We start from the raw sequence: 12556 nt of genomic DNA on the forward strand, positions 1-12556 counted from the left end.
GTGTGTGTGTGTGTGAAGGTTGTATGTAACAAGTTTGTTACACACCCACACACACATGGTCTGGTTGTTCGTCAGAACCATGACTTCTGTGTTGGTGGGCGTCTGGCCAACTGCCTAGATGTGTTGGACACCCTGATAAATCAGCCATAACAAGCTTTTCAAATGTAAACATCACTAATATATCTGGACCTCATAAACATTATTATTCTAAAACAATCTTATTAACCAATAATTATAGTCAAGAGTACACCAACTGAAACGTTCCCCCTATTAGGCCTTCTTCATGTAAACACACATAAAACACAGGTTCACCGTGTTTACATTTTCTTTTCAGTCCTGTGTGTGCCAGTTTGGACCGACAATATTTCTTAAATTACATCCTTGAAAACGCTGTACCCACAATGGCAGCAAGGAATTGTGTGACTGTTAAAATCAATCACAATTTAACTAGCAATTAAAAGATTTTTTAATTGCAAGTGAAGTTTGGATTGATTTGAAGGCCAAGTGGGGGGCGGTGTGCTGGGGGGTTTAAAGCTTCCCCTTGAGACTGTGAGGGTGAATGACCTTTTTCTTTGGTTTGGCAGCGCGGCTCCGGGGCCACACTGAGCTCTGTGTTCGACTCCCGGTCGCTCCCAGAGACATAGATACTGATCATGGCCACCCGCACACCGGGCACAACGATCTCTGAACCTTTAGTCTTTCTCACGAACATGCACAGGGCTTCTCGTTGTCTCTGTCTCTCTCTCTCTGTCTTTAATACACCTTCAATATCACTCTCCCTCAATCATTACTCTTGACATCTCCCTATCTTCTCTCAAATAAACAAAATATTTCTCTCTGTACAATTGTCACAATTGCCGAAATACACCGGACACAGACGGGATTTTAATAATTTTAGACAGACTCGTTTTTTATGCTGAACACGAAAAGTATGTGGAAAGTATGTCCGAGGCTGTGACTATAATATATGTGCTCTGCTGCTGTGTCCAATGTATTTCATGAAGCCTTTATTATTTAGCCATTTTCCAGTTGGGAAATACAAGCCTGATCTGTGTCTCTCTCTGTCTCCCTATGCCTGGGTCCTTGAACACCGTCTCTTAACAACAAACTCTATTCAGTACAATTCCAATGTATCTTCTTTCTCTGTAAAAGGTTTTGCCAGCTGTTGCTTTTATGTTACATAATAACAGGGTCATACTATAAAAGCTACCCAGTTAGCCTCCGTTGGCTTAACATTTTATTTTCAAAAAGTAAGTATTTCCATTGGTCATAGAGCACAATTATCGATTTAATAGTCAAAGTGAGGAAACCCTTCTGCTTCTCCGGAGACAGGTGGCTGGAGGATTTCCTCATTCTCCAAAGCATGGAATAGGCTCCTTGAATCCTCAGGGACCAAGACCAGGAAGCAAGCAAGTTCTGGAATAAAATAAGATCCTTCCTAGAATCACAAGAACACCGATACTTCTCCCTTTGTAATCAGTGCCCAGGGCTCACTGTGCGCCTGCCCACTCTACATCTTATCTAACCGTCTATCCATCTGGAATCATCCACACGGCCGCTGGCATGTGCCATGTGGGCCCCCCCGACTAATTAGCGTGAACTGTGCCCCCTCCCCTCTCCCCTCTCCCCACATTAAGTGGTGTGAATACTTTGTTTTCCCTCGTGTCGCTGTAGCTTTGGCTAGCCTTGCTAGCATGCTAAGCTGACTTTAGCTGTGGTTCAACATCAAGGCAACATTCCAATTTCTATTTGGCTGAAAACCCGATTTGAGTTGAGTGAGATATGTGAGTTTCGGTGAAGCCATGGTACGATAAGAAAATACCAGGTCAGGTTAGAGTTTGGAGATCACTGTTAGCCAGCAGATATATTTGTTTGCTTAACACAGCGAATGGGGTTGACTGTTAGTTGCTGTGTAAATATGTTAATATTCAGTATGATAATTAGAGGGAGCGATGCACTTCCTGTTTGCAGAGGACACGGATCAATGCTTTAACTCAATAAGCGAATAACCGACGAATAAACACGTCGACACATCAGCCCTACGCCTGCTGATAAGTTACGCTCCGTTGGGTCCAAGTCGAAGATAAAGTGGCAGTTAGTGTACACTCCATCTTGCGTCTACACAATTATGCATGACAAGGAAAATAACAATTTACATTTTCATTGAAAACAAATAATAAACGTGTAAATATTAATATGCTTTGTCTTGCGAGAGTTATTTTCAGTGTGGATTAATAATTGCATTATGTCATTGTGATAATTGCCCTTTAATATCATTTTCAGGATCACTGAGCCAAAACGAATGCCTGTCTGAGCTGTTGAATGGTAATTGGCCAACAGCTCTGGTAGTGCAATAATGGGAATCACAACCAGTGCTTCCCAACTGACATGTGTCAAGCAGATGCACCTAAATGTAGGTAGTTGGGCTTTCAGCAATGTGGTTATATCAAACATTTGGTGGATAATAGAAACATTCACTGCAGCATTAAAAAATACCATATTTTACCATCAGGTTTGATATTGATTAGCTACCCAGTATTGATTTCATAGGTAGGAGGGTCCTCCCAGATGTACTAAGGTTCATTCACCCTACCAGTTGATCCAGTACACTGGGTAGGCTCTGGGATGGATTCTGGAATGTCAAGCTGGGAAAATAGTTCCCTTTAAATTAAAGCTAAATAAAATAAATTGGACAAATAAGCTGTAAATTTGAAGTTTTGAATGTATGAGACAAATAAGCATTATGAATGATTTATAGCTTTACAATTAAAAGAGAATATAAATAGAAACTTGAGACAATTTGAGGTTCAGCATAAACGAATGATGAGTTTATGCGAGTGAGTTAGATATAAAGTGTTTGGAGCTCTGGTGGTTGTGTATGTGTACGACGGCTTCAGCCATCACTGCAGAGAGAGAGACCTAAAGAGCACAATGAGATAGTGTTGGGACTTTCTCTAGCCCTCAACACACACACACACACACACACATACACACACACACACACACACACACACACACACATATTAACACATTCTGCCGCAAATTCACACAAAACCACACACTCTCCCATACAAATCCGCTTGTGCACACACACACAAACACACGCACGCACAAACCAACACACACTCACACACACATAAACACACTCCACTGCATATACACACAAAATCACAAACTCTCTCTCTCTCAAACACACACAAACGCACACACAACCTCAAATACAGGACTGCCAAGACAAAAACAGTCACAAAAACAGGCATAAATACCCAATACATACACCGCACAAGCCCACAATCACAGACCCAAACAAGCTCGCAATCGCAAGCACGCACGCACGCACACACGCACGCACGCATGCAAGCACGTATACACACACACACACACGGCTGGCTGTGGAAAGGGGATCCAGAACACTGTTTGATGTGAGCACTGAGGTCTCTCTGTTGGTACAAGCTGCAACCAGAGCCTTGTCTAAACCCCAGTAAAAAGTTAACATGATAAGACCCTGTTCAAAAGCCCTGGTAAAAGCCATGTTTAAAGTCTTGCTTAAAGGCCTGGTTAAACCACTGTTAGGGCCACTTTTGTTTAGGGCCATATTTAAAGATGTGCTTAAAAATCCCTGTTTAAACACCTGTTAAAAGCCCTGTTAAAACCTTGCTTAAAACCCTGCTTAAAGCCCTGTTTGAAGCCCTGTTTTAAAGCCTTGTTTAAAGCCCTGTTTAAAATCCCTGGTTAGAAGCCTTGTTTAAAGACATGTTTTAAAGCCTTGTTTAAAGCCCTAATATGAAGCCTTGTTTAACGCCATGTTTAAAGCCCTGTTTTGAAGCCATGTTTAAAGCCCTGCTTTAAAGCCTTGTTTAAAGCCTTGTTTAAAGTCCTGTTTATAGCCCTGTTTATAGCCCTGTTTAAAAGCTCTGCTTAAAAGCCCTGCTTAAAGCCCTGTGTAAAAGCCCTGGTTAAAAAGCCTTGTTTAAAGCCCTGTTTAAGGCCCTGTCTATAGTACTAGCAATCAAGCATAACGGGACAAATCCCGGTTGGCCTCTGTTTTTACAGGCCCTGTTTGTCTCTTTACCGGCCCTCTACGTGTGCATTCCACTTGGGATGCGCATGAGAGCGTGCTGTGTCCGTGGTCTGGGAGTGGGCATACAAGCAAATCCCAACAAAGTTGGTTAATGTATGTTAACATTCTAGATGAATGCAAAACTAGCGCGCAGCACTGAGGTGGTCAACGAAAGCCATGGACAAGAAAATGTCACAAATTAAAGAAGGGTCTGATCTTTTGGGGGAAAAATGAGGCAGGCATTAGGGGCACAGGCCCTAAACGTAAATGACTTTCATTTACCCCCCCCCACATACACACACACACCCATAGGTAACTGAGTCTCATAGAGATCTCTCCCCTGCCCCTTGGGCCGATCCCAGTGGATAAATCCAAGGCTGAATTTCTTTCCCAGTACACCCCTGTCCCTGTTTTAAGACCTGTTTGATGCCCTGTTGAACTCCCTGTTTAAAAGCCCTGTTTAAGGCATTGCTTAAAGGTCAACTGGGTACTTGAGGAGCCATCCCTTCGGCTAGCTCTGTTTTGTCGGGCGTTGAGACTAGTGGTCGACTCTCATCCAAAAGGCACTGATCTACTTGCTCATTAACAACATGCATTGGAATTCATAGTTCGTCTTAGACACTTTGGATGAATATTAATAAAAGGACAATGGTTGATGTGAGCAGATGAACATAAGCTGTAGACCCCACCACCAGAATGAGAGTTTGAAGGCCCACATTTTTCTCCTTCCCTCATCTGACCTTACAACCAGACTTTGTTTCAGACTCATTTCCATTTCCGGGAAGAGACTTTCTGCAATCAGGAGATTAGTGCTACAGTAGTGGAAGGCCTGGGGGTTGAGAGGAAGAGCGAGCGTTATCACCAGAAGGGGAACGGCCGGGGTTAGGAGGGAGCCAGGAGGAACGTTGGGAGGCCTGAGCTTCCGAAGCGTTAATTGGAACCAAACGCGGCCATATGGACCAGATTACGAGTTCAGGAGGTTGTGGGGAAAATGACAAAGATTAGGTGGCCAGATGATCTGCCTAGCTTAACAATATGAAGCTCTTCACATCTGATCACTACAACTGTCAGATGGGGGGGGGGCTACCGAAGAGGGAAAGAGCTATAACATAAAACTCACATTCTGCACACCGGTGCACTTTAGTTTCCGACAAAAGGCCTCACATGTAACATCAAAAAGGCTGTGGAATAGACATGGAAGTGCAACTGTTATTAATAGCACAGTGGAGTTCCTGTCAACTGCTTGGCATTAACTTGTTTAAGATCTACCACTAAAACTCGTTGATATCCACCCGGGGGAACTAAAGTGTGAGACAAGTTGACACTAAAAGAGGGGAAAGTGGATTCGTTTTGAAGCAGAAGTCTTCTGTTCTTCCTGATCTCATGCAGTGGGATGCTGGCGGGGCCACCTGCAGCTGATCAGTACAGGAATACATAGCAGGATACCATATATTCTCTGTGTTTAGGATACACCACCTGCTTATCGCAGGGACATGTGTATCTTAAACACACGCACACGCACACACACACACACACACCCACACACCACACACACACACGAACGCACGCACGCACGCACGCACGCACACACACACGCAACTCACCGATTCTCAGGACCTGCTGCGAACTGAGCCAGAACTCTGCAGCCAAACAAAGCAGCGAAAACAAAACTCCCTTCCTTTTCTCCATGGTACTCGCTCCGGCCTCCACTTTAACATGGATATTCTTCTGTTTCCGTCTTAATTCATTCTGAGTCGTTCATCTCCAGTATCCTGCTGGTATCCATGGGAGAACGTAACATAACGCCGTCCGAGCCACACCGTTCCTCACACATTGTGATAAGGACAATAAAATAAAATAGATAATAAAATCAATCCACTGGAATAGTTTTCAACTCAAGCAAAACTCCGGCGTTTCCATATTTCGAAAATCCATATCGTGCGAACCGAGCTCAGCGCCCATCATTCCCGCCCGTCATTCCCGTGTCCCCGCGGTTACTCTCCCAACGCGCGCAAACTTCCCGCGTGGACGACGGCGGGAGAAGGGCCCCCAACGTGCGCGCAACGGTTGCGCACCGTGCCCGTCGCTCCCGTGCAGTCAATCGAGGGCAGATCCAAGCTGCTGATCCGCAAACATGGATACGTCCTAAAGATTAACTTTAAATCTGGCAACATTCGACCTCGACAACGTCTTTGACTCGGTACACCGAGGAATGATTAAATCTCTGCTGCTCCCATCCCGATGGACCCGCAGATGTAATCTTCAAACCGGGAGATTAACTGCCTCAAACTGTTGTATCTGGCACGTCCCGATACAGAGAGAAAATACCCGTTTATGTTACCTTAACCTACTTGTGAAAAGGACGGATCCTCCTCTAACTAATTTATTAGGCTACTTTGGGCAAAGCAAACGTCATGGCAATAATATTCATATTTATAATAGTATGGACATGAGCATTCCTATTTAAACTCATTCTGTCTGCTTCTGAGCGCCTCATTTTGTGTAGACCGATCTCTCCCTGTGATATAGGCCTAGGAATATGATGGCCTATGCTACAAACAATTAATTGATCAGCATTATAACAAGGCTATTAATTGATAACATATTTATGAGGATCATTACATTTGATGAGCTGCCTATGGTTGACAGTTGAAATTGACGATAGCGTTGCCATTGATTACAGCCATTGATCTAAATGTTGTTGGATATAACGCCTCGACTAATACAACAGCCTACTATTAAAGGGTATTTCACTAAATGAGTCCCATCAACACAACAGAAGCACGTGTATTGTTATCTAGGGCCATCTAGTGGCGAATAATGGCGTAACGTACACAATCAACAGATGAAGCATGAACCCGAGTATGTTTGAGTAAACATTGAAAACAATGCAGTCAGTCAACTAGATTTATTATGACTACAAATAACATAAACTAGCCTACTTGAATAGGATGGAATGAGATACAAAAACTATTTTTTTAAACCATATTGAATGCTGGTTAGTGCTTTTAAATGTCAGTGTCTAAATGAATGAGTTATCTATGTACATTTAGATTTACAATTGTTAAATAATGATGCCCTGCTTCATGAAATCCCATCTAAACACTGCCCTCAGACATCCCACCCATAGTGCCATCTTTGTTTATACTGAAAACAGTTGGAAAACCAGTTCACACCGGTCTCCTATTATATTTACTAAACAAAGGACAACCACAGTTGAACCACAGACTAAGTCTACGTTTATATACATATATAACATACACATGTGTTACAGCACATTCGCCATTAAGTTGTCCACTAAAAGTACATTTTCTTTCATTCAAATAAATTTTCTTTAAAATGTTCAGTGCGATATTAAATGGCCTTCACCGTGGAACTCAACCAGAATCCCTCTCATCATATGTAAACGCCACCTCTGCTTGTACCGCTGTTGGACCCCGGCTCCACCCTGGACTCGTGGTAGCGGATGAAAAGGGGGTTCTGTGGGACAGGGTGGAAGCTGGAGGACCCCGTGTAAGTGGACATGGACGGCTGGTGCTGGGGCATCGGGGGTTTGACGGTGTACTGGCTGTGGCTGCTGGACATGGAGGGGTGGTGGGCCAGCATGGGCTGCATGGGCTGCATGGGCTGCAGTGTGTACAACGACGTGCTCGGGTGACTCGCGTACACGGACGCCTCCCGGGTCGGCACACTGCCCAGGTAGTGGCTTCCGGAGCTCTGGGCCATGGAGGCCGGCGGGAACACGGGCTGGCGGCCGCTTTCAACTGGATAAAACTGACCGTTGGGATGGAACGGCACGGCCATTCTGCTGTCCTGATACGGCGCCGGTCGCATGGTCAGGCCGTGGCCCGCCGCCACAGGGGGCAGAGGGGCTGTCGCCATGCTGGAGACGCTGGACACGGGGTCGTACCTCATCGGGGGGTAGCGGACGCCCTGGTGGTACGCCCCCTTGTCCTCGGGCACGTGGCGACAGGCGAACAGGCACCCCGAGGCGAAGAGGAACGCGCTGGTCACCCAGCCGATGTACAGCGCCTCGCCCAGCTCCCTCCGCTGGGCGTCGATCAGCAGGGGGTTGTAGAAGTCCCGGATGATCACGTGACCCGTCCACGACACGGGGATGATGACGCACACGCACGCCAGCAGCTGCATGCCCCCGGCCGCCATCAGGAGGACCACCTTGGCGCGCTCGTTGCCCTGGACGCAGGAGATGCAGCGCATCCCGGCCAGCGCCACCAGCAAGCCCAGGCCCGACAGCGCCAGCGAGCAGCACATGAGCCCCCGGGCAGCCTGGAGGTCCGGGGGGAGGAACAGCAGCGAGTCGTACACCTTGCACTGCATGCGGATGCTGGCCTGCCGGTAGCAGTTCATCCAGAGGCCCTCCCACCGCGTCTCCATCACGATGATGTTCTCGCCGATGAAGGCCGTCACCTTCCACATGGGCATGCCGGTGGTGGCCGCCACCCCGATCAGGCCCACAAGACCCACCAGCATGGCTGCGATCTCCTGGATGCCCTGGACCATCCCGCTGCTGCTAAGGCGGTAGGAGGGTGTAGTCTTCCACCTCCCTAAGTTCCCCAGTAGGACAACACTGGTCCAACTCTAAGGAGACATAGTCCGAGAGAGCTGGGTGGCTCTGTGCCGGACCAGGGAGTCCTTTGTGAGCCGGTTTGGAGCCTGCAACTGGTCTGGTCTGGTCTGGGTGGGTCTTGTCTCTGGTCTGGTCTGGTCGGGGCTTTGAGTTGGTCTGGTTTGGTCCAGGCTGGTCTCTCAGCTGTTCCTCGCCTCTGAGCTTGTCCTAGGCTTTGAGCTGGTCTGAGCTTGTTTGTCAGCGTTGTGTGTGAGAGTTGGTGGTGGGTGGGCTGTGTGTGCTGTTTATTATGGGAGGGCTCTCTGGCTTCACCTGGTTGGGTTAGAGAGATGAGGAAGCACTGGCCTATTCCTGCTGACTGGCTGTTTACTCTTTCACAGAGCAGTGGACAGACACCCACACAAACACACACACACACACACACACACACACACACACATACACACACACACACAAACACACATGCATAAAACACGCACACACGCACACACACATACACACATGCATAAAACAAACACACACACACACACACACACATACACACAAACACATCTCTGAGATATGCTTTTTAATTTATTTTAATACCCTATATTAGGTGCCTTAGTTTGTACAGTTGACTGACCCGAATATTTAGCATAGATCTGCTCCACAAGGGGGCAGAACAGTTAAATTCCCCACCATTATATTGATTTACCTTGTAAACTTATATTTCCTTTAGTAGCCTTTTTATCATGTCGAATAATTATAGTTATTCAAAACTGTCTATATTAAAGCCACACAAAACGAAAGTAAAAGAGACTCGTCGGACGCCCCAACATCAAAATTACAGGATCAAATGAATAATCTGCCATAAAATAGCCAGTGTAGGAATATTAGAGCATCATTCTGAAAGATTAGGCCACTCTGTGCAGGAACAAACCTCAAAGACCCAGGCTTGTGTGTCATACATTCACGTAATTTTGTTAAATCTGCTGCATGTTGTTTATGTAAGAGAGAGAGAGGACGATTTTGAAACTTACAAGCCCTAAAAACGCTCACTACGTTTCTCCGCCATTGAGGAGGATAGTGTTGCATACGCACTGATCTGTGATTGACTGGCATCATGTCAAAAAACAATTAGGGATAAGATGTTCTGATTGGTCCGAAATTAGAGGGGAGCACACTTAAATCTAAATTGTCTCGTTCATAGGCAGGCGAAGGCACTCAAAACAGATCATCTCACAGCACATTTCACTCACTAATACCGGACGAATTCTGCGGCAATCATAAAAAATTACGTTCAAATAATAGCTCTCAAGTGTTTCCTACTTAAGGTAAGACTTAAGAGTTGTTATGAGTTATATAGGTGCTGCTGGTTAAACATGACATAAAGGTTCATTGGTTGCCCAGACATAAGGGGCGTATCCAATCGACAACATTCCGGGTTGGAAGTCGGCGCGCACTGAAATCATTCAATCATTCAAAGTGACTTGCAAATTCTGATCCCGTGACCCAGCTTTCAGACAGAAGTATTAGTATTATGAACAATCTTAAAATGCAAGTCTCCATCCGTTCTGTTTACAAACAAGAAAATAAAGATAAAAAATAGGACTACAAGGAAATAACTTTCGGGAATATCCATGGAAATGGCCAAACATCTTCATTGTAAATCACCGAAGATTAAACGCGATCTTTAAGGACTACGTCATTCAAGGTGCCAATAACCTGTCCCGTGTTTACATACCAATGATGGTTGAGGCGAACAGCTGGATGTAGGCCACATGCAGCTCCTCTTTTTTTTATGACAATGATTATCTGAATAAATAATGTATATGATCTCAAATGTTTTATTAACATATTATAACATCGAAAGGACGTTTGATAATGCTAAATAAGTAAATTAATATTGACTTGGTTTTGTTATTTTTGTCCTGCTTTTGTTCTTTTCTTCCAGAATGGATTTGATGTTGACAGAGGCAAATATTAACAAAACAAATTTTGGTGACTAGATTGATCACAAGTTTTTTTTCACGTTCAATAGACACTTGAAATATAATTTGAAATCATGAAGAAATGAAGTCGATGGGGGACTCCTCCTTGGAGTTGAGATGCTATCTTACGTCAAAAACACGTCACCTGTTTTTACATTCATACCAAAGAGGTTTCAGGTGAACAGGCGGATGTAGGCCAAGCTGCTAATTACCGTAATAACCCTAACCCTAACCCTAGAAAGACACAGGTATCTGAATTTTAAAAAAAGAATGTCCACAATAATAATTAATCTATACATTTTATTATCAAACTTAAATTGGTTACATAGCATAGCTACATACATGGTTATTATTGACTTAAGACTATGTTGTTTTTATTATATTCTAGTTCCATTACAGTTTTTATCTAAGAACTAAGTCTACTATTTTTTGAGCATGCACATATTTACAACACAAAAAAGATAAAATAAAAAAATAACTGAGGAATGGAGACATACCATTCGATTTAATCAATGGAAGAAATGCAAGAGAATAGTTTTCAGTTCATCTCTCCTTGCTTGAGACGTTGAAATGTATTTTACCGCGAGTAAACAGAACTGCTGAGCAAAGACAGCTGTAAAAAGAGTTCCTTGCCTTGTCCTCTAACCAACCAGAATCCTTCAACTACATCCTTGCCTGCCAGTCCAAGCCTGCGTGGGTGGTTGTGGGTTGGGGGATGGCTGGAGGTTCAGGTGGGTGATGGCTGGAGGTGGTGGAGCTCAGAGCAGATCCTGGGCGCTCCGGATGGAGGAGGGGTACCTGTATTGGTAGCTGTAGTTGGTGGAGGGGTGTCTTGACATCATGGGCTGGGATCTGGGCTGCGGGGGGGCCATCATGATCGACTGGGGCTGGTACTGGGGGGTGTAGCTCATGTACGGGGGGGTCCGTTGTCCGTACGTGTACCTATTGTGGGGCTTCTCCTCAGACTGCAGGTTGCAGCAGGCGAAGAAGCAGCCGCCGGCGATGAGAAACACGGAGGACACCCAGCCGATGTACAGCGCCTCGCCCAGCTCCCTCCGCTGGGCGTCGATCAGCAGGGGGTTGTAGAAGTCCCGGATGATCACGTGACCCGTCCACGACACGGGGATGATGACGCAGAAGCCCGCCAAGATGGCCATCACGCCGGCGATGACCAGGATCATGCGCTTGGCGCGGCCGTTGTTCTGGATGCAGGAGGTGCACTGCATGCCCACCAGGCCGATGAGGAGCCCGAGGGCCCCGAGGGCCAGGGAGGCGCACATGAGGCCCCGGGCCGCCTGCAGGTCCGCGGACAGGGCCAGCAGGGAGTCGTACACCTTGCACTGCATGCGGATGTCCGCCTGCCGGAAGCAGTTCATCCACAGGCCCTCGTAGCGCGTCTCGAACACGATGATGTTCTCGCCGATGAAGGCCGTCACGCGCCACATGGGCATGCCGGTGGTGGCCGCCGCCCCGATCAGCCCGATCAGGGTCAGAACCAGACCCAGGATCTCCAGAGCCGAGTTGGCCATGTTCCTGTGGGGGTGGTCGTGGCCGGGTCTTGGATGTTCCCGGTGGTTCCTATTGGGTCCTGAAGGGTCTTGATGGACCTGTTGGGTCCTATTGGTTCCGGTTCGTTCCCCGTCCCCCCGTGGAGTGAGGGAGATAGCAGGTGTGTGTGTCCGATAGGAGCCAGAGGATTGTGTGTGTTTGCCGGGAAGAGTTTAACTGAGAGAAGAGTGTACCTGTGCACCAGCACCGCCTCTTCCCAGAGGAGTAACACAGTAGCTGGGAGGGGTGCAAACTGAAACCAATTGCTAGGCGACCGAATCCCATCTAGACAATGTGTGTTTAGATGTGTGTGTGTGTGTGTGTGTGTGTGTGCGTCTATGTAAATGTAAGTGCTTTTGCATAGATGTGCGCGTAGCTGTGCATGTGTGT

At 46.3% G+C, this 12556-nt stretch overlaps 3 protein-coding genes across 5 annotated transcripts in view; all 3 read right to left on the reverse strand.

The window, feature by feature from the left end:
* The window catches only part of LOC307072579 (glutamate receptor ionotropic, kainate 1), a gene marked incomplete at both ends in the record, with an annotated part of 24156 nt that extends 18407 nt beyond the window's left edge, over positions 1-5749 (reverse strand). For all 3 annotated transcript variants that reach the window (XM_079731928.1, XM_079731927.1, XM_079731926.1), the window contains one exon: positions 5665-5749. In XM_079731928.1, coding sequence (XP_079588054.1) covers positions 5665-5749 — 85 coding nt within the window. The remainder of the gene's footprint in view (positions 1-5664) is intronic.
* A 1206-nt stretch (positions 5750-6955) lies between these two features.
* LOC307072582 (claudin-8-like) lies at positions 6956-8878 on the reverse strand. Its single transcript, XM_079731933.1, has one exon. The coding sequence runs from the start codon at positions 8579-8581 to the stop codon at positions 7457-7459; it is 1125 nt and encodes a 374-aa protein (XP_079588059.1). The 5' UTR covers positions 8582-8878; the 3' UTR covers positions 6956-7456.
* A 2025-nt stretch (positions 8879-10903) lies between these two features.
* Positions 10904-12394, reverse strand: cldn8.1 (claudin 8.1). The gene has a single exon (XM_079731937.1). The coding sequence runs from the start codon at positions 12145-12147 to the stop codon at positions 11377-11379; it is 771 nt and encodes a 256-aa protein (XP_079588063.1). The 5' UTR covers positions 12148-12394; the 3' UTR covers positions 10904-11376.
* Between the last annotated feature and the right edge of the window lie 162 nt (positions 12395-12556).

Source organism: Pollachius pollachius (assembly GCF_949987615.1).
Source record: "Pollachius pollachius genome assembly, chromosome: 3".
NCBI classification, from domain to species: Eukaryota; Metazoa; Chordata; class Actinopteri; order Gadiformes; family Gadidae; genus Pollachius; species Pollachius pollachius.